The 21,796-nt window shown below is 39.8% G+C and overlaps 2 protein-coding genes and 1 long non-coding RNA gene across 3 annotated transcripts in view; all 3 read right to left on the bottom strand.

Annotated features, from left to right (window-relative positions):
- Window positions 1–21,796, bottom strand: part of LOC309605589 — a 582,281-nt gene that overhangs the window by 157,039 nt on the left and 403,446 nt on the right. The gene's annotated exons all lie outside the window — the stretch shown is intronic.
- BECN2 (beclin 2) overlaps window positions 1–21,796 on the bottom strand; it is a 113,788-nt gene that overhangs the window by 52,437 nt on the left and 39,555 nt on the right. The gene's annotated exons all lie outside the window — the stretch shown is intronic.
- MAP1LC3C (microtubule associated protein 1 light chain 3 gamma) overlaps window positions 1,687–21,796 on the bottom strand; it is a 29,290-nt gene continuing 9,180 nt past the window's right edge. The window contains 4 exon segments of the mRNA XM_082341630.1: window positions 1,687–2,528; window positions 2,530–2,562; window positions 3,330–3,436; window positions 21,721–21,776. Of these exon segments, the coding sequence (XP_082197756.1) occupies window positions 2,348–2,528; window positions 2,530–2,562; window positions 3,330–3,436; window positions 21,721–21,776 (377 nt within the window). The 3' untranslated portion in view covers window positions 1,687–2,347.

Genomic DNA, 21,796 nt, shown 5'->3' on the forward strand with positions numbered 1-21,796 from the left:
GATTCCAACAGAAAGAGATGGTATCTTGCATCTCCTGCAGGAAGTGACACTACTATCACCAGCAAGATTTTCTTCTCACAACAACTCAGCCAATGAGAGATGGTCACAACTCAGACAATGTTTGTTCATAACAACCCCTCCTAACTTCCCCTTCTCCTCTATAAAAGACTTTCCTCTCTTTTGTTTTACCAGACTTGCATGTGGTTTGCCATAGTTGCATGTCCCAAACTACAATTCTTTGCTGCTCAAGAATAAACCTATTTTGCTGGTAAAAAAAAAAAAAAAATTATCTCTTCTCATGAAATTACTTTTTCCTTCTCCAAACCTAGTTCAGACTGCACTCCCCTGGAAGCTCTCCCTCCTTCGGGCTCCCCCACACTCCCCGTTAACTATTTTTATGTGACCAAGCTCCTCCGCAGTTCTGTGTTCACAACTCTGTCTCCCATGCGGGGTAGTAAGCAAGTGTAACTCAGCTTCAATTCAAGCATTAGTAGGTTCTCACCAAGTGAGGAAAGGAAGACTGGTAGAGGGGATAAGAGCCTGGGTTCTACGCCAGTCTGCCTGATTTCAAAACCTGGTTTTGCTACTTGCTAGTTGTTAGGTGAGTTTCTTGACCTTTCTCTGACCCAATTTCCTCATCCTTAAAATGGGAGTAATAATACTTAACAGATAAAATGATTCTGAGGACTTAATACATGTAGAGTGCATTGAACAATGCCTGGCCCATAATAAGGATTTTTTTTTTATCATCATTAACTTGGAATCTTTATTCTTGATGATTTTGTAATAGGCTTATCCTTAGTTTGGTTAAGCAAACTCTCATTTGGCTATGAGAACTCATTCAAATTTGCTAAAGGAACTATGATGATAAAATTATACAGCAAGTTGGGAAAAATACCCATGAAATAACACAACTTTTTATAAAATTGTCAGGTTTCAATTCCAGTAACCCATAAGACAGGGCTTAAAGCCTGTTCATAATCACATCATTCCAGAATGAGGAGCTATTGCCAGAAACTTTTTATGGGGTGGGAAAAGGAATAAAAGATGGTCAGTGCTGATAAATACTGGTTTAATGATACAGTGCTCTTCACAGACGGCTACAGAGACTGTAAACTATTATCCAGAAACTTACAACCACACAACACAGACCACTTAGCCAGACCTAAATTAAACTGGCTTCTTGTAACTACCCTGTAAACACTACAGCCCTTCTTCCATCCAAAAATGACCCTAATCTCACATGAAAACAGTTACTGTAGGGGAATCAGAAACCCAGCTTTGTGGCCAAAAGTAAAAACCCAAGGAAAAATAGCAATTCAGTGGTTAGCTGGTGAAGGCGGGAAATCTGGTGCCCTTCACTGCGTTGCTTTGCTCTTTTTGTCCCTCTTCTTCAGCCCATCCGTGTTAGCTCTCGATAGGTTTGAACAAGCCATCTGAAACGTATTCACTTCTTTGGAGCTCACCACAGTGCTGATCTTCTTTTTCCCATCAGTAGCTCTTAACAGACACTTGTCTGAGGGCTCAAAGCCCTCCACAGAACCCTTCCTTGGAATGGGTTTAGTTCGACCATCATACTTCTTCAGGGTGATGCACACGCTGCCCGACAACCGGCACTTCTGGAAGAGCCTGGTCAGCTCTGTCAGGAACTGCTCTCTCTCCAGCAGCACCATCCTGGTGCTGCTGGCTCCACTCTGTCAGCATAAGCCCCAAGCCCCATAACAAGGATTTAAACACAAGTCATTATTTTAAAAATTCTATTGCAAGGAAAACTAATCATCTAAATTATTTGAAACTGAGCAGTAACAACTCTGGCATAAATCTGTGTGGCATGGACAGACTAAAAGAATATAAGGGGAAATAACCAAGTCAAGTGAATGCTGTGGAAATAACAATAATCTCTTTAATGACACAAATAAGACCACTTCCTCTCTGTGCCCATCCCCCCTCCCACCATGAGACAGTTCACGCTGGTTGCATTAGGCTCCACGGAGACCATCCACACATCTCAGGTTCTCCATGCCCGAGCATACACGTGACTCCTGCCCACAACAGGGAGATCAAACCCCTCAAGGGCCTCTAGCCTGGCTTCCACCAGAGGAGACGCTTAAAATACCTCCCCATCACATTGCACAAGTTAACCACTTAGAAAAGACTTACTATTTACAAAATTCTCAAGAGCCACCAAAGACCACGAGCACAAAAAGGAAACAGGGCAGGCCTCGCCTCACTGTCATGGCTGGTGCTGATCACTGCAGGGCGGCCTTGCCCCCTGGACCATCACTGCACACACAGAAAGAAGTCCGTGTCTCCTGCATTGGTGAATGCATTGGTTAGAGGATACGTGTTATAGAGGATAGCAGGGCCTGCCCCCAAGGCTGCTCCCATCCTTGGGGGCTGCTGACCCCAAGCAGCCAAACATCTGGGAGGCATAGGTCATGTACACGAAGCCATCCTCATCCTTGTAGTTCCTGTAGATCTCTGCCATGGTCACATTCATACTTCCGAAGCTCCTGTTGTTCACCAGCAAAGGCTTCAGTGGCCCCTAGGACCATGCGGCTCCTGGGTTGGGGAAGAGGGTGTGTGTGGGAGGGGGGCAGGAAGGGAAAAAGTTAACCTGGAAGGGAATGACTCCTGATCCACAGCCTTTCTTACCTCTGTTTGGCTAGTGTCTGGCCATATCGACCCAAGATGACCCCACCTCCCCACTCTAGCACAGTCATCCTCAAACTTTAGATTGTTTTGATAGCAGAGCAAGCTGAATCTGTTGGTAATGGTTAGCCCTATCTAACCACCCTCCAACCATACATTAGAGGCACAGTCAGTACACCCCCTGTCTCAGCTAGGAGGGGCTAAATTTATGTTGTGGGTGGGAGAGGAAATAGTTTCAGAATGTGGTTAACCAACACTGGATAATCCAAAGCCCTGCCACAAAGGGGAAAATATTTAGAGGTAAAATGCTGTCACTGGGCTTTTAAAATCCTGAAAACAGAGGGCTTTGGACCAGTTTCCAAAGATTCCTTTGAAAACTTCTTAGAGAAATTTGAAGACAGAAATTAAAACACAGTACCACTAAAATGTTGAAGCAAAAGAAAATATAGCTGGTACATCAACATTGGGAGCTCTCACTTATTTTAGTGTTGTAGCAAGGTACTTGACATCTTTTCAAAATTGGTTACTCATGAGATCATCCTTTTTAAAGGCAGAGTTGAAGAGAAAAGGTGAAGCACAAATCCTTCTCCTTGTCTCTCTGCCATATCCCATCTCTCATTGTTCCAAAAAGCCCAGGGCCACTCAGCACACACCCCCATGAGCACTTTGTTACCTACCGGATGACACTGAGGAACTGGGTCATGGTCAGCTCCTGTGTGACTAGGAACTTGGTCTTGTCCAGTGACGGCAGGAGCATCTCCCTGGGGTAGTGCTCCACTATCACCTGTCAAGAGTTTCGATCTTAATCTCTTCTGAAGAAACGGCCAAAGAATATGCCTCAGTTCTCTATGTCTTAGGAACTTGGAATAGAGAGAAGGAGGTCATTGGCTGCGTTATTTTTTTTTTTAATTTTTAATTTAATTTTATTTATTTTTTTATACAGCAGGTTCTTATTAGTCATCCATTTTATACACATCAATTTATACATGTCAATCCCAATCTCCCAATTCATCCCACCACCACCAACCCCCCCCACCACGCCACTTTCCCCCCTTGGTGTCCATACGTTTGTTCTCTACATCTGTGTCTCTATTTCTGCCCGGCTAACCAGTTCATCTGTACCATTTTTCTGGTTCCACATATATGCGTTAATATATGATATTTGATTTTCTCTTTCTGACTTACTTCACTCTGTATGACAGTCTCTAGATACATCCAAGTCTCTACAAATGACCCAATTTCGTTCCTTTTATGGCTGTGTAATATTCCATTGTGTATATGTAACACATCATTTTTTTTAAACATCTTTATTGAAGTATAATTGCTTTACAATGGTGTGTTAGTTTCTGATTTATAACAAAGTGAATCAGCTATACATATACATATATCCCCATATCTCCTCCCTCTTGCATCTCCCTCCCACCCTCCTGATCCCACCCTGCTAGGTGGTCACAAAGCACTGAGCTGAGCTCCCTGTGCTATGCGGTTGCTTCTGACTAGCTATCTATTGTACATTTGGTAGTATATATAAGTCCATGCCACTCTCTCACTTCGTCCCAGCTTACCCTTCCCACTCCCCGTGTCCTCAAGTCCAATCTCTACACCTTTGACTTTATTCCTGTCTTGACCCTACGTTCTTCAGAACCATTTTTTTTTTTTTAGATTCCATATATATGTGTTAGCATACGGTATTTGTTTTTCTCTTTCTGACTTACTTCACTCTGTATGACAGACTCTAGGTCCATCTACCTCACTACGAATAACTCAGTTTCATTTCTTTTTATGGCTGAGTAATATTCCATTGTATATAGGAGTCACATCTTCTTTATCCATTCATCTGTCGATGGACACTTAGGTTGCTTCCATGTCTTGGTTATTGTAAATAGAGCTGCAGTGAACATGGAACTGCATGAACATCCAGTGAACTCTTTTTGAATTATGGTTTTCTCAGGGTGTATGCCCAGTAGTGGGATTGCTGGATCATATGGTAGTTCTATTTTTAGTTTTTTAAGTAACCGCCATAATGTTCTCCGTAATGGCTGTATCAATTTACATTCCCACCAACAGTGCAAGCGGTTCCATTATCTCCACACCCTCTCCAGCATTTATCATTTGTAGATTTTCTGATGATGGCCATTCTGACTGGTGTGAAGTGATACCTCATTGTAGTTTTGATTTGCATTTCTCTAATGATTAGTGATGTTGAGCATCCGTTCATGTGTTTGTTGGCAATCTGTATACCTTCTTTGCAGAAATGTCTATTTAGGTCTTCTGCCCATTTTTGCATTGCATTGTTTGTTTTTTGATATTGAGCTGCATGAGCTGCTTGTAAATTTTGGAGATTAATCCTTTGTCAGTGGCTTCATTTGCAAATATATTCTCCCATTCTGAGGGTTGCCTTTTGGTCTTGTTTATGGTTTCCTTTGCTGTGCAAAAGCTTTTAAGTTTGATTAGGCCCCATTTGTTTATTTTTGTTTTTATTTCCATTTCTCTAGGAGGTGGGTCAAAAAGGATGTTGCTGTAATTTATGTTATAGAGTGTTCTGCCTATGTTTTCCTCTAAGAGTTTTATAATGTCTGGCCTTACATTTAGGTCTTTAATCCATTTTGAGTTTATTTTTGTGTATGGTGTTAAGGAGTGTTCTAATTTCATTCTTTTACATGTAGCCATCCAGTTTTCCCAGCACCACTTATTGAAGAGGCTGTCTTTTCTCCACTGTATATTCTTGCCTCCTTTATCACAAATAAGTTGACCATATGTGCGTGGGTTTATCTCTGGGTTCTCTATCCTGTTCCATTGATCTATATTTCTGTTTTTGTGCCAGTACCATACTTCTTGATTACTGTAGCTTTATAGTATAGTCTGAAGTCAGGGAGCCTGATTCCTCCAGCTCCATTTTTCTTTCTCATGATTGCTTTGGCTATTCGAGGTCTTTTGTGTTTCCATACAAATTCTGAATTTTTTTGTTCTACTTCTGTGAAAAAAGCCATTGGTAGTTTGATAGGGATTGCACTGAATCTGTAGATTGCTTTGGGTAGTATAGTCATTTTCACAATGTTGATTCTTCCATTCCAAGAACATGGTATACCTCTCCATTTGTTTGTATCATCTTTAATTTCTTTCATCAGTGTTTTATAGTTTTTGGCATACAGGTCTTTTGTCTCCTTAGGTAGGTTCATCTCCTACAGAGATAAACCTAGGTTTTGTCTCCTAGGTATTTTATTCTTTTTGTTGCAATGGTAAATGGGAGTGTTTCCTTAATTTCTCTTTCAGATTTTTCATCATTAGTGTATAGGAATGCGAGACTTCTGTGCATTAATTTTGTATCCTGCTACTTTACCAAATTCATTGATTAGCTCTAGTAGTTTTCTGGTAGTATCTTTAGGGTTCTCTACATATAGTATCATGTCATCTGCAAACAGTGACAGCTTTACTTCTTCTTTTCCAATTTGGATTCCTTTTATTTCTTTTTCTTCTCTGATTGCTGTGGCTAACACTTCCAAAACAATGTTGAATAATAGTGGTGAGAGTGGGCAACCTTGTCTTGCTTCTGATCTTAGTGGAAATGGTTAAGTTTTTCACCCTTGAGGATGATGTTGGCTGTGGGTTTGTCATATATGGCCTTTATTACATTGAGGTAAGTTCCCTCTGTGCCTATTTTCTGGAGGGTTTTTAACATAAATAGGTGTTGAATTTTGTCAAAAGCTTTTTCTGCATCTACTGAGATGATCACATGGTTTTTATCCTTCAATTTGATAATATGGTGTATTACATTGATCGATTTGCATATATTGAAGAATCCTTGCATTCCTGGGATAAAACCCACTTGATCGTGTTGTATGATCCTTTTAATGTGCTGTTGGATTCTGTTTGCTAGTATTTTGTTGAGGATTCTTGCATCTATGTTCATCAGTGATATTGGCGTGTATGTTCTTTCTTTGTGACATTTTTGTCTGGTTTTGGTATCAGGGTGATGGTGGCCTTGTGTAATGAGTTTGGAGTGGTCTTCCCTCTGCTATATTTTGGAAGAGTTTGAGAAGGATAGGTGTTAGCTCTTCTCTAAATGTTTGATAGAATTCACCTGTGAAGCCATCTGGTCCTGGAACTTTTGATTGTTGGAACATTTTTAATCAGAGTCTCAATTTCAGTACTTGTGATTGGTCTGTTTATATTTTCTATTTCTTCCTGGTTCAGTCTTGGAAGGTTGTGCTTTTCTAAGAATTTGTCCATTTCTTCCAGGTTGTTCATTTTATTGGTATATAGTTGCTTGCAGCAATCTCTCATGATCCTTTGTATTTTTTTTTATATATATACAGCAGGTTCTTATTAGTCATCAATTTTATACACATCAGTGTATACATGTCAATCCCAATCGCCCAATTCATCACAACACCACCCTCACCACCCACCCCCGGGGCTTTCCCCCTTTGGTGTCCATACATTTGCTCTCTACATCTGTGTCTCAATTTCTGCCCTGCAAACCGGTTCATCTGTACCATTTTTCTAGGTTCCACATATATGCATTAATATACGATATTTGTTTTTCTCTTTCTGACTTACTTCACTGTATAACAGTCTCTAGATCCATCCACATCTCAACAAATGACCCAATTTCGTTCCTTTTTATGGCTGAGTAATATTCCATTGTATATATGTACCACAACTTCTTTATCCATTCGTCTGTCGATGGGCATTAAAGTTGCTTCTATGACCTGGCTGTTGTAAATAGTGCTGCAATGAATATTGGGGTGCATGTGTCTTTTTGAATTATGGTTTTCTCTGGGTATATGCCCAGTAGTGGGATTGCTGGATCATATGGTAATTCTATTTTTAGTTTTTTAAGGAACCTCCATACTGTTCTCCATAGTGGCTGTATCAATTTACATTCCCACCAACAGAGCAAGAGGGTTCCCTTTTCTCCACACCCTCTCCAGCATTTGTTGTTTGTAGATTTTCTGATGATGCCCATTCTAACTGGTGTGAGGTGATACCTCATTGTAGTTTTGATTTGCATTTCTCTAATAATTAGTGATGTTGAGCAGCTTTTCATGTGCTTCTTGGCCATCTGTATGTCTTCTTTGGAGAAATATCTATTTAGGTCTTCTGCCCATTTTTGGATTGAGTTGTTTGTTTTTTTAATATTGAGCTGCATGAGATGTTTATATATTTTGGAGATTAATCCTTTGTCCATTGATGCATTTGCAAATATTTTCTCCCATTCTGAGGGTTGTCTTTTCGTCTGGTTTATGGTTTCCTTTGCTGTGCAAAAGCTTTGAAGTTTCATTAGGTCTCATTTGTTTATTTTTGTCTTTATTTCCATTACTCTAGGAGGTGGATCAAAAAAGATCTTGCTGTGATTTATGTCAAAGAGTGTTCTTTCTATGTTTTCCTCTAAGAGTTTTATAGAGTCTGGTCTTACATTTAGGTCTCTAATCCATTTTGAGTTTATTTTTATGTATGGCATTAGGGAGTGTTCTAATTTCATTCTTTTACATGTAGCTGCCCAGTTTTCCCAGCACCACTTATTGAAGAGACTGTCTTTTCTGCATTGTGTATCCTTGCATCCTTTGTCATAGATTAGTTGACCATAGGTGCATAGGTTTATCTCTGGGCTTTCTATCTTGTTCTGTTGATCTATGTTTCTGTTTTTGTGCCAGTACCATATTGTCTTGGTTACTGTAGCTTTGTAGTAGAGTCTGAAGTCAGGGAGTCTGATTCCTCCAGCTCCGTTTTTTTCCCTCAAGACTGCTTTGGCTATTCGCGGTCTTTTGTGTCTCCATAAAAATTTTAAGATTTTTTGTTCTAGTTATGTAAAAAATGTCATTGTTAATTTGATAGAGATTGCATTGAATCTGTATATTGCTTTGGGTAGTATAGCCATTTTCACAATATTGATTCTTCCAATTCAAGAATGTCAGTCGCTGTTAGACTGAGGAACAAGTCCTGAGAGCAGGTGAGGGGATTAAGAAGAGATGGGGTCAGGAGGGTGGTGTATAAGCACACACACCTTTATTTCCCATCAAAACTCTTTTTATAGATTGCAATAGGCAATACATGTTTTTGTTAAAATCACAAGACAGAATCATCTGACAGTATTTCCTTAATGTTGAAGTTATAGTACAAAACATTCTGCGAACCAGAATATTAACATGTGTGAGAACAGACTGTGATTACCAAAATATGCCAAAGACAAACTATAGTTAGAGAAACCGCAAGCAACCTCATGGGCCAAGACTCATATCTTCTCTAATAACTCTTTCAGGTCCTGTCAGGAATTAAGCAGGACTTTGCCATGCTTTAAGCTGCAAGGACTGTGTCAGCTTGCAGCTGGTTCCCGACACAAGAACATGGTATGTCTCTCCATCTGTTGGTATCATCTTTAAATTCTTTCATCAGTGTCTTATAGTTTTCTGCATACAGGTTTTTTGTCTCCCTAGGTAGGTTTATTCCTAGGTGTTTTATTCTTTTTGTTGCAATGGTAAATGGGAGTTTTTCCTTAATTTCTCTTTCAGATTTTTCATCATTAGTGTATAGGAATGCAAGAGATTTCTGTGTATTAATTTTGTATCCTGCAACTTTACCAAATTCATTGATTAGCTCTGGTAGTTTTCTGGTGGCATCTTTAGGATTCTCTATGTATAGTATCATGTCATCTAAAAACAGTGACAGTTTCACTTTTTCTGTTCCAATTTGTATTCCTTTTATTTCTTTTTCTTCTCTGATTGCCATGGCTAGGACTTCCAAAACTATGTGGAATACTAGTGGTGAGAGTGGACATCCTTGGCTTCTTCCTGATCTTAGAGGAAATGCTTTCAGTTTTTCTCCATTGAGAATGATGTTTGCTGTTGGTTTGTTGCATATGGCCTTTATTATGTTGAGGTAGGTTCCCTCTATGCCCACTTTCTGGAGAGTTTTTATCATAAATGGGTATTGACTTTTGTCAGAAGCGTTTTCTGCATCTACTGAGATGATCATATGGATTTTATTCTTCAATTTGTTAATATGGTGTATCACATTGATTGATTTGCATATACTGAAGAATCCTTGCATCCCTGGGATAAATCCCACTTGATCATGGTGTATGATCCTTTTAATGTGTTGTTGGATTCTGTTTGCTAGTATTTTGTTGAGGATTTTTGCATCTATATTCATCAATGATATTGGTCTGTAATTTTCTTTTTTGTAGTATCTTTGTCTGGTTTTGGTATCAAGGTGATGGTGGCCTCATAGAATGAGTTTGGGAGTGTTCCTTCCTCTGTAATTTTGTGGAAGAGTTTGAGAAGGATGGGTGTTAGCTCTTCTCTAAATGTTTGATAGAATTCATCTGTGAAGCCATCTGGTTCTGGACTTTTGTTTGTTGGAAGATTTTTAATCACAGTTTCAATTTCGTTAATTGTGATTGGTCTGTTCATATTATCTATTTCTTTCTGGTTCAGTCCTGGAAGGTTATACCTTTCTAAGAATTTGTCCATTTCTTCCAGGTTGTCCATTTTATTGGCATAGAGTTGCATGTAGTAGTCTCTTAGGATGTCTTGTAGTTCTGTGGTGTCTGTGGTAACTTCATTTTCATTTCTAATTTTATTGATTTGAGTACTCTCTCTTCTTCTTGATGAGTCTGGCTAATGGTTTATCAATTTTGTTTATCTTCTCAAAGAACCAGTTTTTAGTTTTATTGATCTTTGCTATTGTTTTCTTTGTTTATATTTATTTCTGCTCTGATCTTTATGATTTCTTTCCTTCTGCTAACTTTGGGTTTTGTTTGTTTTTATTTCTCTAGTTCCTTTAGGTGTAAGGTTAGATTGTTTATTTGAGATTTTTCTTGTTTCTTGAGGTAGGCTTGTATAGCTGTAAACTTCCCTCTTAGAACTGCTTTTGCTGCATCCCATAGGTTTTGGATCATCGTGTTTTCATTGTCATTTGTCTCTAGCTATTTTTTGATTTCCTTTTTGATTTCTTCAGTGATCTCTTGGTTATTTAGTTATGTATTGTTTAGCCTCCATGTCTTTGTGTTTTTTACGTTTTTTTCCCTGTAATTCATTTCTAATCTCACAGCATTGTGGTCAGAAAAGATGCTTGATATGATTTCAATTTTCTTAAATTTACTGAGGCTTGATTTGTGACCCAAGATGTGTTCTATCCTGGAGAATGTTCCATGAGCACTTGAGAAGAAAGTGTAATCTGCTGTTTTTGGATGGAATCTCCTATAAATATCAATTAAATCTATCTGGTCTATTGTGTCATTTAAAGATTCTGTTTCCTTATTTATTTTCATTTTGGATGATCTGTCCATTGGTGTAAGTGAGCTGTTAAAGTCCCCCACTCTCACTGTGTTAATGTTGATTTCCTCTTTTACAGTTGTTAGCATTTGTCTAATGTATTGAGGTGCTCCTATGTTGGGTGCATATATATTTATAATTGTTATATCTTCTTCTTGGATTGATTCCTTGATCATTATGTAGTGTCCTTCCTTGTCTCTTGTAACAGTCTTTATTTTAAAGTCTATTTTATCTGATATGAGTATTGCTACTCCAGCTTTCTTTTGATTACCATTTGCATGGAATATCTTTTTCCATCTCATCACTTTCAGTCTGTATGTGTCCCTAGGTCTGAAGTGGGTGTCTTGTAGACAGCATATATAAGGGTCCTGTTTTTGTATCCATTCAGCAAGCCCGTGTCTTTTGGTTGGAGCATTTAATCCATTCACGTTTAAGGTAATTATCAATATGTATGTTCCTATTACCATTTTCTTAATTGTTTTGGGTTTGTTTTTGTAGGTCCTTTTCTTCTCTTGTGTTTCCTACTTAGAGAAGTTCCTTTAGCATTTGTTGTAGAATTGATTTGGTGGTGCTGAATTCACTTAGCTTTTGCTGGTCTGTAAAGCTTTTGATTTCTCCATCGAATCTGAATGAGATCCTTGCTGGGTAGAGTAATCTTGGTTGTAGGTTCTTCCCGTTCATTGCATTAAGTATATCATGCCACTCCCTTCTGGCTTGCAGAGTTTCTGCTGAGAAATCAGCTGTTACCCTTATGGAAGTTCCCTTGTATGTTGTCATTTTTCCCTTGCTGTTTTTAATATTTTTTCTTTGTATTTAATTTTTGATAGTTTGATTAATATGTGTCTTGGTGTGTTTCTCCTTGGACTTATCCTATATGTGCTCTCTGCGCTTCCTGGACTTGATTGACTCTTTCCTTTCCCATATTAGGGAAGTTTTCAACTATAATCTCTTCAAATATTTTCTCTGTCCCTTTCTTTTTCTCTTCTTCTACTGGGACCCTTATAATTAGAAAGTTGGTTAGTTTAATGTTGTCCCAGAGGTCTCTGAGACTGTCCTCAATCCTTTTCATTTTTTTTCTTTATTCTGCTAGGCAGCAGTTATTTCCACTATTTTATCTTTCAGGTCACTTATCCATTCTTCTGCCTCATTTATTCTGCTATTGATTCCTTCTAGAGAAATTTTAATTTCATTTATTGTGTTGTTCATTATTTTTGTTTGCTCTTTAGTTCTTCTAGGTCCTTGTTAAACATTTCTTGTATTTTCTCCATTCTATTTCCAAGATTTTGGATCATCTTTACTATCATTACTCTGAATTCGTTTTCAGGTAGACTGCCTATTTCCTCTCCATTTGTTTGGTCTGCTGGGTTTTACCTTGTTCCTTCATCTCCTGTGTGTTTCTCTTTCTTCTCACTTTGCTTAACTTACTCTGTTTCGCATCTCTTTTTCGCAGGCTGCAGGTTCGTAGTTACCATTGTTTTTGCTGTATGCCCCTAGTGTTTAAGGTTGGTTCAGTGGTTGTGGGTTGTGTAGGCTTCTTGGTGGAGGGGACTAGTGCCTGTGTTGGGTAAGGCTGGATCTTGTCTTTCTGGTGGGCAGGATGGCATCCGGTGATGTGTATTGGGGTGTCTGTGATCTTATTATGATTTTAGGCAGCCTTTCTTCTAATGGAAGGGGTTGTGTTCCTGTCTTGCTAGCTGTTTGGCATAGGGTGTCCAGCACTGTAGCTTGCTGGTCATTGAGTTGAGCTAGGTCTTAGCATTGAGATGGAGATCTCTGGGAGAGCTTTTGCCATTTGATATTACTTAGAGCCAGGAAGTCTCTGCTGGACCAATGTCCTGAACTAGGCTCTCCCACCTCAGAGGCACAGGCCTGACACCCGGCTAGAGCACCAAGACCTTGTCAGCCACACAGCTCAGAAGAAAAGGGAGAAAAAGAGAAAGAAAGAAAGAAAAATAATAAAGTAAAAGAGTAATTAAAATAAAAATAAAAAATAATTATTAAAAAAAAGTTTAAAGTAATAAATAAAAGAAAGAAAGAAAGCAGAGAGCAACCAAACAAAAAGACAAATCCACCGAGAAGACCTTCAAGATGGCAGAGGAGTAAGACGTGGAGATCACCTTTCTCCCTACAAATACATCAGAAATACACCTACATGTGGAACAACTCCTACAGAACACCTACTAAATGCTGGCAGAAGACCTCAGACTTCCCCAAAGGCAAGAAACTCCCCATGTACCTGGGTAGGGCAAAAGAAAAAAGTAAAAACAGAGGAAAAACAATAGGGAGAGGACCTGAACCTCTGAGAGGGAGCTGTGAAGGAGAACAAGTTTCCACACACTAGGAAGCCCCTTCACTGGCGGAGACAGGGGGTGGTGGGGTGGAAGCTTCAGAGCCATGGAGGAGAGCGCAGCAACAGGGGTGCAGAGGGCAGAGCAGAGATATTCCCGCACAGAGGATCACTGCTGATCAGCACTTACTAGCCCAAGAAGTTTGTCTGCTCACCCGCCAGGGCATGTGGGGGCTGGGAGCTGAATCTCGGGCTTTGGAGGTCAGATCCAAGGGAGAGGACTGGGGTTGGCTGTGTGAACACAGCCTGAAGGGGGATAGTGAGCCACAGCTAACCGGGAGGGAGTCCAGAAAAAACTCTGGAAGTGCCTAAGAGGCAAGAGACCATTGTTTTGGGGTGCACGAGGAGAGGGGATTCAGAGCACTGCCTAAATGAGCTCCAGAGATGGGTGCGAGCCACGGCTATCAGTGTAGACACCAGCAAAGGGCATTAGATGCTAAGGTTGCTTCTGCAGCCACCAAGAAGCCTATGTGCAAGCACAGGTCACTATCCACACCTCCCCTCCTGGGAGCCTGTGCAGCCTGCCACTGCCAGAGGCCCGTGATCCAGGGACAACTTCCCCAGGAAAACACATGGCATGCCTCAGGCTGTTCCAATGTCATGTTGGTCTCTGCCACCTCAGGCTCGCCCCGCATTCCGTACCCCTCCCTCCCCCCGGCCTGAGTGTGCCAGAGGCCCCTAATCAGCTGCTACTTTAACCCCGTACTGTCTGAAGAAAGAACAGACGCCCTCAGGTGACCTGCATGGAGAGGCAGGGCCATATCCAAAGCTGAACCCCAGGAGCTGTGCAAACAAATAAGAGAAAGAGAAATTTCTCCCAGCAGCCTCAGGATCAGTAGATTAAATCTCCACAATGAACTTGATGTATGCAGCATCTCTGGAATACCTGAATATACAATGAATCTTCCCAAAATTGAGTCAGTGGACTTTGGGAAAAACTGTAGACTTAGGGTTTGCTTTCTGTATCTAATTTGTTTCTGGTTTTATGTTTATCTTAGCTTAGTATTTAGAGTTTATTATTATTGATAGATTTGTTTATTGATTTGGTTGTTCTCCCCATTTTTTATATATAGATACATATATATTTTCTTTTTGTGTGTGTGAGTGTGTATATGTATGCTTCTTTGTGTGATTTTGTCTATATAGCTTTGCTTTTACCACTTGTCTTAGGGTTCTGTCTGTACGAATTTTTTTTTTTTAAATATAGTGTTTAGCACTTGATATCATTGGTGGGTTTCTTTCTGGTGTGGTTGCCCTCGTCTTTCTTTCTGTCTAAAAAAGTTTTTTATATTTCTTATTTTAATAACTTCATTTTACATTATTTTAGTTTTTGCTTTCCTTCTTTCTTTTTTTGTCCCTTTTCTTCTGAGCTGGGTGGCTGACAGGGTCTTCATGCTCCAGCCTGGTGTCAGGCTTGTGCCTCTGAGGTGGGAGAGCCGAGTTCAGGACATTTGTCCAGCAGAGTCCTCCCGACTCCATGTAATATCAAATGGTGAAAGCTCACCCAGAGACCGCCATCTCAATGCTAAGCCCCAATACCACTCAATGACCAGCAAGTTACAGTGCTGGAAACCCTATGCCAAAAAACTAGAAAGACAGGAATACAACCCCATCCATTAGCAGAGAGGCTGCGTAAAATCATCCTAAGTTCACAGACACCCCAAAACACACTGCTGGATGTGGTCCAGCCCACCAGAAAGACAGGACCCAGCCCCACCTACCAGAACACAGTCACCACTCCCCTCCACCAGGAAGCCTACACAACCCACTGAATCAACCTTAGCCACTAGGGGCAAACACCAAAAACAATGGGAACTACGAACTGTAGCCTGTGAAAAGGAGACCCCAAATACAGTAAGTTAAGCAAAATGAGAAGACAGAGAAACATACAGCAGATGAAGGAGCAAGGTAAAAACGCACCAGACCAAACAAAAGAAGAGGAAATAGGCAGTCTACCTGAAAAAGAATTCAAAGTAATGATAGTAAACATGATTCAAAATCTTGGAAATAGAATGGAGAAAATACAAAAAAAGTTTAACAAGGACATAGAAGAACTAAAGAGCAAACAAATAACAATGTACAACACAATAAATGAAATTAAAAATTCTCTAGAAGGAATCAATAGCAGAATAACTGAGGCAGAAGAACGGATAAGTGACCTGGAAGAAAAAATATTGGAAATAACTACCGCAGAGCAGAACAAAGAAAAAAGAATGAAAAGAATTGAGGACCGTCTCAGAGACCTCTGGCACAACATTAAATGCACCATCATTGGAATTATAAGGGTCCCAGAAGAAGAGAAAAAGAAAGGGACTGAGAAGATATTTGAAGAGATTATAGTTGAAAACTTCCCTAATATGGGAAAGGAAAGAGTCAATCAAGTCCAGGAAGTGCAGAGAGTCCCATACAGGATAAATCCAAGGAGAAACACATCAAGACACATATTAATCAAATTATGAAAAATTAAGTACAATGAAAAACTATTAAAACCAGCAAGTGAAAAACAAGAAATAACATACAAGGGAATCCCCATAAGATTAACAACTGATTTTTCAGTGAAACTCTGCAAGCCAGAAAGGAGTGGCAGGACATATTTTAAGTGATGAAAGGGGAGAAACTACAACCAAGATTACTCTACCCAGCAAGGATCTCATTCAGATTTGATGGAGAAATTAACACTTTTACAGACAAGCAAAAGATAAGAAAATTTTGCACCACCAAACCAGCATTACAACAAAATCTAAAGGAACTTCTCTAGGCAGGAACCACAAGAGAAGGAAAAGAGCCACAATAACAAACCCAAAACAATTAAGAAAATGGTAATAGGAACATACATATCGATAATTACCTTAAATGCAAATGGATTAAATGCTCCAACCAAAAGACATAGACTGGTTGAATGGATACAAAAACAAGACCCATATATATGCTGCCTACAAGAGACCCAGTTTAGACCTAGGGACACATACAGACTGAAAGTGAGGGGATGGAAAAAGATATTCCATGCAAATGGAAATCAAAAGAAAGCTGGAGTAGCAATTCTCCTATCAGACAAAATAGACTTTAAAATAAAGACTATTACAAGAGACAAAGAAGGATGCTGCATAATGTTCAATAGATCAATCCACGAAGAAGATATAACAATTGTAAATATTAATGCACCCAACATAGGAGCACCTCAATACATAAGGCAAATGCTAACAGCCATATAAGGGGAAATCGACAGTAACACAATCATAGTAGGGGACTTTAACACTCCCCTTTCACCAATGGACAGATCATCCAAAATGAAAATAAATAAAGAAACATAAGCTTTAAATGACACACTAAACAAGATGGATTTAATTGATATTTATAGGACATTCCATCCAAAAACAACAGGATACACTTTCTTCTCCAGTGATCATGGAACATTCTCCAGAATAGATCATATCTTGTTGATCACAAATCAACCTTTGGTAAATTTAAGAAAATTGAAACCATATCAAGTATCTTTTCCGACAAGAGTGCTATGAGACTAGATATCAATTACAGGAAAAAATCTGTAAGAAATACAAATACATGGAGGCTAAAGAATACACTATTGAATAACCAAGAGACCACTGAAGAAATCAAAGAGGAAATCAAAAAATACCTAGAAACAAATGACAATTAAAACACAACAACCCAATACATATAGGATGCAGCAAAAGCAGTTCTAAGAGGGAAGTTTATAGCAATAAAATCCTACCTCAAGAAACAAGAAACACCTCAAATAAACAACCTAACCTTACACCTAAAGCAATTAGAGAAAGAAGAACAAAAAAAAACCCAAAGTTAGCAGAAGGAAAGAAACCATAAAGATCAGATCAGAAATAAATGAAAAAGAAATGAAGGAAACAATAGCTAAGATCAATAACACTAAAAGCTGGTTCTTTGAGAAGATAAACAAAATTGATAAACCATTAGCCAGACTCATCAAGAATAAAAGGGAGAAGACTCAAATCAATAGAATTAGAAATGAAAAAGGAGAAGTAACAACTGACATTGAAGAAATCCAAAGATCATGAGAGATTACTACAAGAAACTATATGTCAATAGAATGGACAACCTGGAAGAAATGGACAAATCCTTAGAAAAGTACAACCTTCTGAGACTGAACCAGGCAGAAATAGAAAATATAAACAGACCAATCAGAAGCACTGAAATTGAGACTGTGTTTTAAAATCTTCCAACAAACAAAAGCCCATGACCAGATGACTTCATAGGCGAATTCTATCAAACATAAAGAAGTGCTAACACCTATCTTTCTCAAACTCTTCTAAAATATAGCAGAGGGAGGACCACCCCCAAACTCATTCTATGAGGCCACCATCACCATGATCCAAAACCAGACAAAGATGTCATGAAGAAAGAAAACTACAGGCTAATATCACCAATGAACATAGATGCAAAAATCCTCAACAAACTACTAGCAAACAGAATCCAACAGCACATTAAAGGGATCATACATCATGATCAACTGGGGTTTATCCCAGGAATGTAAGGATTCTTCAATATATGTAAATCAATCAATGTGATACACTATATTAACAAATTGAAGGATAAAAACCATGTGATCATTTCAATAGATGCAGAAAAAGCTTTTGATAAAATTCAACACCCATTTATGATAAAAACCCTCCAGAATGTATGCATAGAGGGAACTTACCTCAACATAATAAAGGCCATGTATGACAAACCCACAGCCAACATCATTCTCAATGGGGAAAAACTGAAACCATTTCCTCTAAGATCAGGGAGAAGACAAGGTTGTGCATTCTCACCACTATTATTCAACATAGTTTTGGAAGTTTTAGCCACAGCAATCAGAGCAGAAAAAGAAATAAAAGGAATCCAAATCGGAAAAGAAGTAAAGCTGTCACTGTTTGCAGATGAAATGAGAACCCTAAAGATGCTACCAGAAAACTACTAGAGCTAATCAATGAACTTGTTAACGTAGTAGGATACAAAATTAATGCACAGAAATCTCTTGCATTCTTATACACTAATGATGAAAAATCTGAAAGAGAAATTAAGGAAACACTCCCATTTACCACTGCAACAAAAAGAGTGAAATACCTAGGAATAAACCTACCTAAGGAGAGAAAAGAATTGTATGCAGAAAACTATAAAACACTGATGAAAGAAATTAAAGATGATACCAACAGATGGAGAGATATACCATGTTCTTGGATTGGATTAATCAACATTGTGAAAATGACTATACTACCCAAAGCAATCTACAGATTCAATGCAATTCCTATCAAACTACCAATGGCATTTTTCAGAGAACTTGAACAAAATATTTCACAATTTGTAGGGAAACACGAAAGACCCCAAAAAGCCAAAGCAATCTTGAGAAAGAAAAACGGAGCTGGAGGAATCAGGCTTCCGGACTTCAGACTATACTACAAAGCTACAGTAATCAAGACAGTATGGTACTGGAACAAAAACAGAAATATAGATCAATGGAACAGGATAGAAAGCCTAGAGATAAACCTGTGCACATATGATCACCTTATTTTTGATAAAGGAGGCAAGAATATACAATGGAGAAAAGGCTCTTCAATAAGTGGTGCTGGGAAAATTGGACAGCTACATGTAAAAGAATGAAATTAGAACACTCCCTAACACCATACACAAAAATAAACTCAAAGTGGATTAGAGACCTGAATGTCAAGGCCAGACACTATAAAACTCGTAGAGGAAAACATAGGCAGAACACTCTATGACATAAATCATAGCAAGATCCTTTTTGACCCACCTCCTAGAAAAATGGAAATAAAAACAAAAATAAACAAATGGGACCTAATCAAACTTAAAAGCTTTTGCACAGCAAAGGAGACCATAAACAAGATGAAAAGACAATCCTCAGAATGGGAAAATATATTTGCAAATGAAGCCACTGACAAAGGTTTAATCTCCAAAATTTACAAACAGCTCATGCAGGTCAAATCAAGAAAAAAAACAAACAACACAATCCAAAAGTGGGCAGAAGACATAAATAGACATTTCTCCAAAGAAGATATACAGATTGCCAACAAACACATGAAAAGATGCTCAACATCATTAATCAATAGAGAAATGCAAATCAAAACTATAATGAGGTATCACTGCACACCAGTTAGAATGTCATCATCAGAAAATCTACAAACAACAAATGCTGGAGAGGGTGTGGAGAAAAGGGAAGCCTCTTGCACTGTTGGTGGGAATGTAAATTGATCAGCCACTATGTATAACAGTATGGAGTTTCCTTAAAAAGCTAAAAATAGAAATACCATACGACCCAGCAATCCCACTACTGGGCATGTGCTCTGAGAAGACCATAATTTTAAAGAGTCATGTACCACAATGTTCACCGCAGCTCTATTTACAATAGCCAGGACATGGAAGCAACCTCAGTGTTCATTGACAGATGAATGGATAAAGAAGATGTGGCACATATATACAATGGAATATTACTCAGCCATAAAAAGAAACAAAAATGAGTTATTTGTAGTGAGGTGGATGGACCTAGAGTCTGTCATACAGAGTGAAGTAAGTCAGAAAGAGAAAAACAAATACCGTATGCTAACACATATATATGGAATCTAAAAAATAAATAAATAAATAAATAAATAATTTTCTGAAGATCCTAGGGACTGGACAGGAATAAAGACACAGACGTAGAGAATGGACTTGAGGATATAGGGAGGGGGATGGGTAAGCTGGGAGAAAGTGAGAGAGTGGCATGGACATATATACCCTACCAAATGTAAAATTGATAGCTAGTGGGAAGCAGCCACATAGCACAGGGAGATCAGCTCGGTGCTTTTTGACCACCTAGAGGGGTGGGAGGGAGGGAGATGCAAAAGGGAAGGGATATGGGGATATATGTATATGTATAGCTGAGTCACTTTGTTATAAAGCAGAAACTAACACACCATTGTAAAGCAATTATACTCCAATAAAGACGTTTAGAAAACAAAAAACAAAAAACAAATCCACCAATGATAACAAGCACTAAAAACTATACTAAAAGAAACAAAAAACAAAAAACATACAGACAGCATCCTAGGACAAATGGTGAAAGCAAAGCTATACACACAAAATCACACAAAGAAGCATACACATACTCACAAAAATAGAAAAGGAAAAAATATATATCGTTGCCCCCAAAGTCCACCATCTCAATTTTGGGATGATTCATTGTCTATTCAGGTGTTCCAGTGATGCTGGATACATCAAGTTGATTGTGGAGCTTTAATCCACTGCTCCTGAGGCTGCTGGGAGAAATTTCCCTTTCCCTTCTTTGTTCGCACAGCTGCTGGGGTTCAGCTTTGGATTTGGCCCTGCCTCTGCGTGTAGGTCACCTGAGGGCGTCTGTTCTTTCTTCAGACAGGACGGGATTAAAGTAGCAGCTGATTAGGGGGCTCTGGCTCACTCAGGCTGGGGGGTGGGAGGGGTATGGATGCGGGGCGAGCCTGCAGTGGCAGAGGCCAGCCTGACATTGCAATAGCCTGAGGTGCACCGTGTGTTCTCCCGGGGAAGTTGTCCCTGGATCACGGGACCCTGGCAGTGGCAGGCTGCACAGGCTCCCGGGAGGGGAGGTGTGGAGAGTGACCTGTGCTCGCACACAGGCTTCTTGGTGGCTGCAGCAGCAGCCTTAGCGTTTCATGCCCGTCTCTGGGGTCTGCACTGATAGCGGCGGCTCACACCTGTCTCTGGAGCTCGTTTAGGCGGTGCTCTGAATCCCCTCTCCTCGCGCACCCCGAAACAATGGTCTCTTGCTTCTTAGGCAGTTCCAGACTTTTTCCCTGGACTCCCTCCTGGCTAGCTGTGGTGCACTAGCCCCCTTCAGGCTGTGTTCACACTGCCAACACCAGTCCTCTCCCTGGGATCTGACTTATGAAGCCTGAGCCTCAGCTCCAGTCCTTACCTGCCCCGGCGGGTGAGCAGACAAGCCTCTTGGGCTGGTGAGTGCTGGTCGGCACTGATCCTCTGTGCGGGAATCTCTCCGCTTTGCCCTCCGCACCCCTGTGGCTGCGCTCTCCTCCGTGACTCCGAAGCTTCCCTCCACTCCACCCGCAGTCTCCGCCTGCGAAGGGGCTTCCTAGTGTGTGGAAACCTTTCCTCCTTCACAGCTCCCTCCCACTGGTGCAGGTCCCGTCCCTATTCTTTTGTCTCTGTTTTTTCTTTTTTCTTTTGCCCTACCCAGGTATGTGGGGAGTTTCTTGCCTTTTGGGAAGTCTGAGGTCTTCTGCCAGCATTCAGTAGGTGTTCTGTAGGAGTTGTTCCACATGTGGATGTATTTCTGATGTATTTGTGGGGAGGAAGGTGATCTCCACTTCTTACAATTCTGCCATCTTGAAGGTCTCTCCCTGGGTTTTGTTTTCTCAAAGAACAGGATATCACAGGCGTCCCCTGAGGAGTTAAATGTCTTACCGGGATCTTGCCAGGGAACTTCACTCGGATTCCAGCAACTTCCTCTCTTCTGGTTGCTGTGAACATTTAAGATTAA

This window comes from Balaenoptera borealis, assembly GCF_965194805.1.
Source record: "Balaenoptera borealis genome assembly, chromosome: 1".
NCBI classification, from domain to species: domain Eukaryota; kingdom Metazoa; phylum Chordata; class Mammalia; order Artiodactyla; family Balaenopteridae; genus Balaenoptera; species Balaenoptera borealis.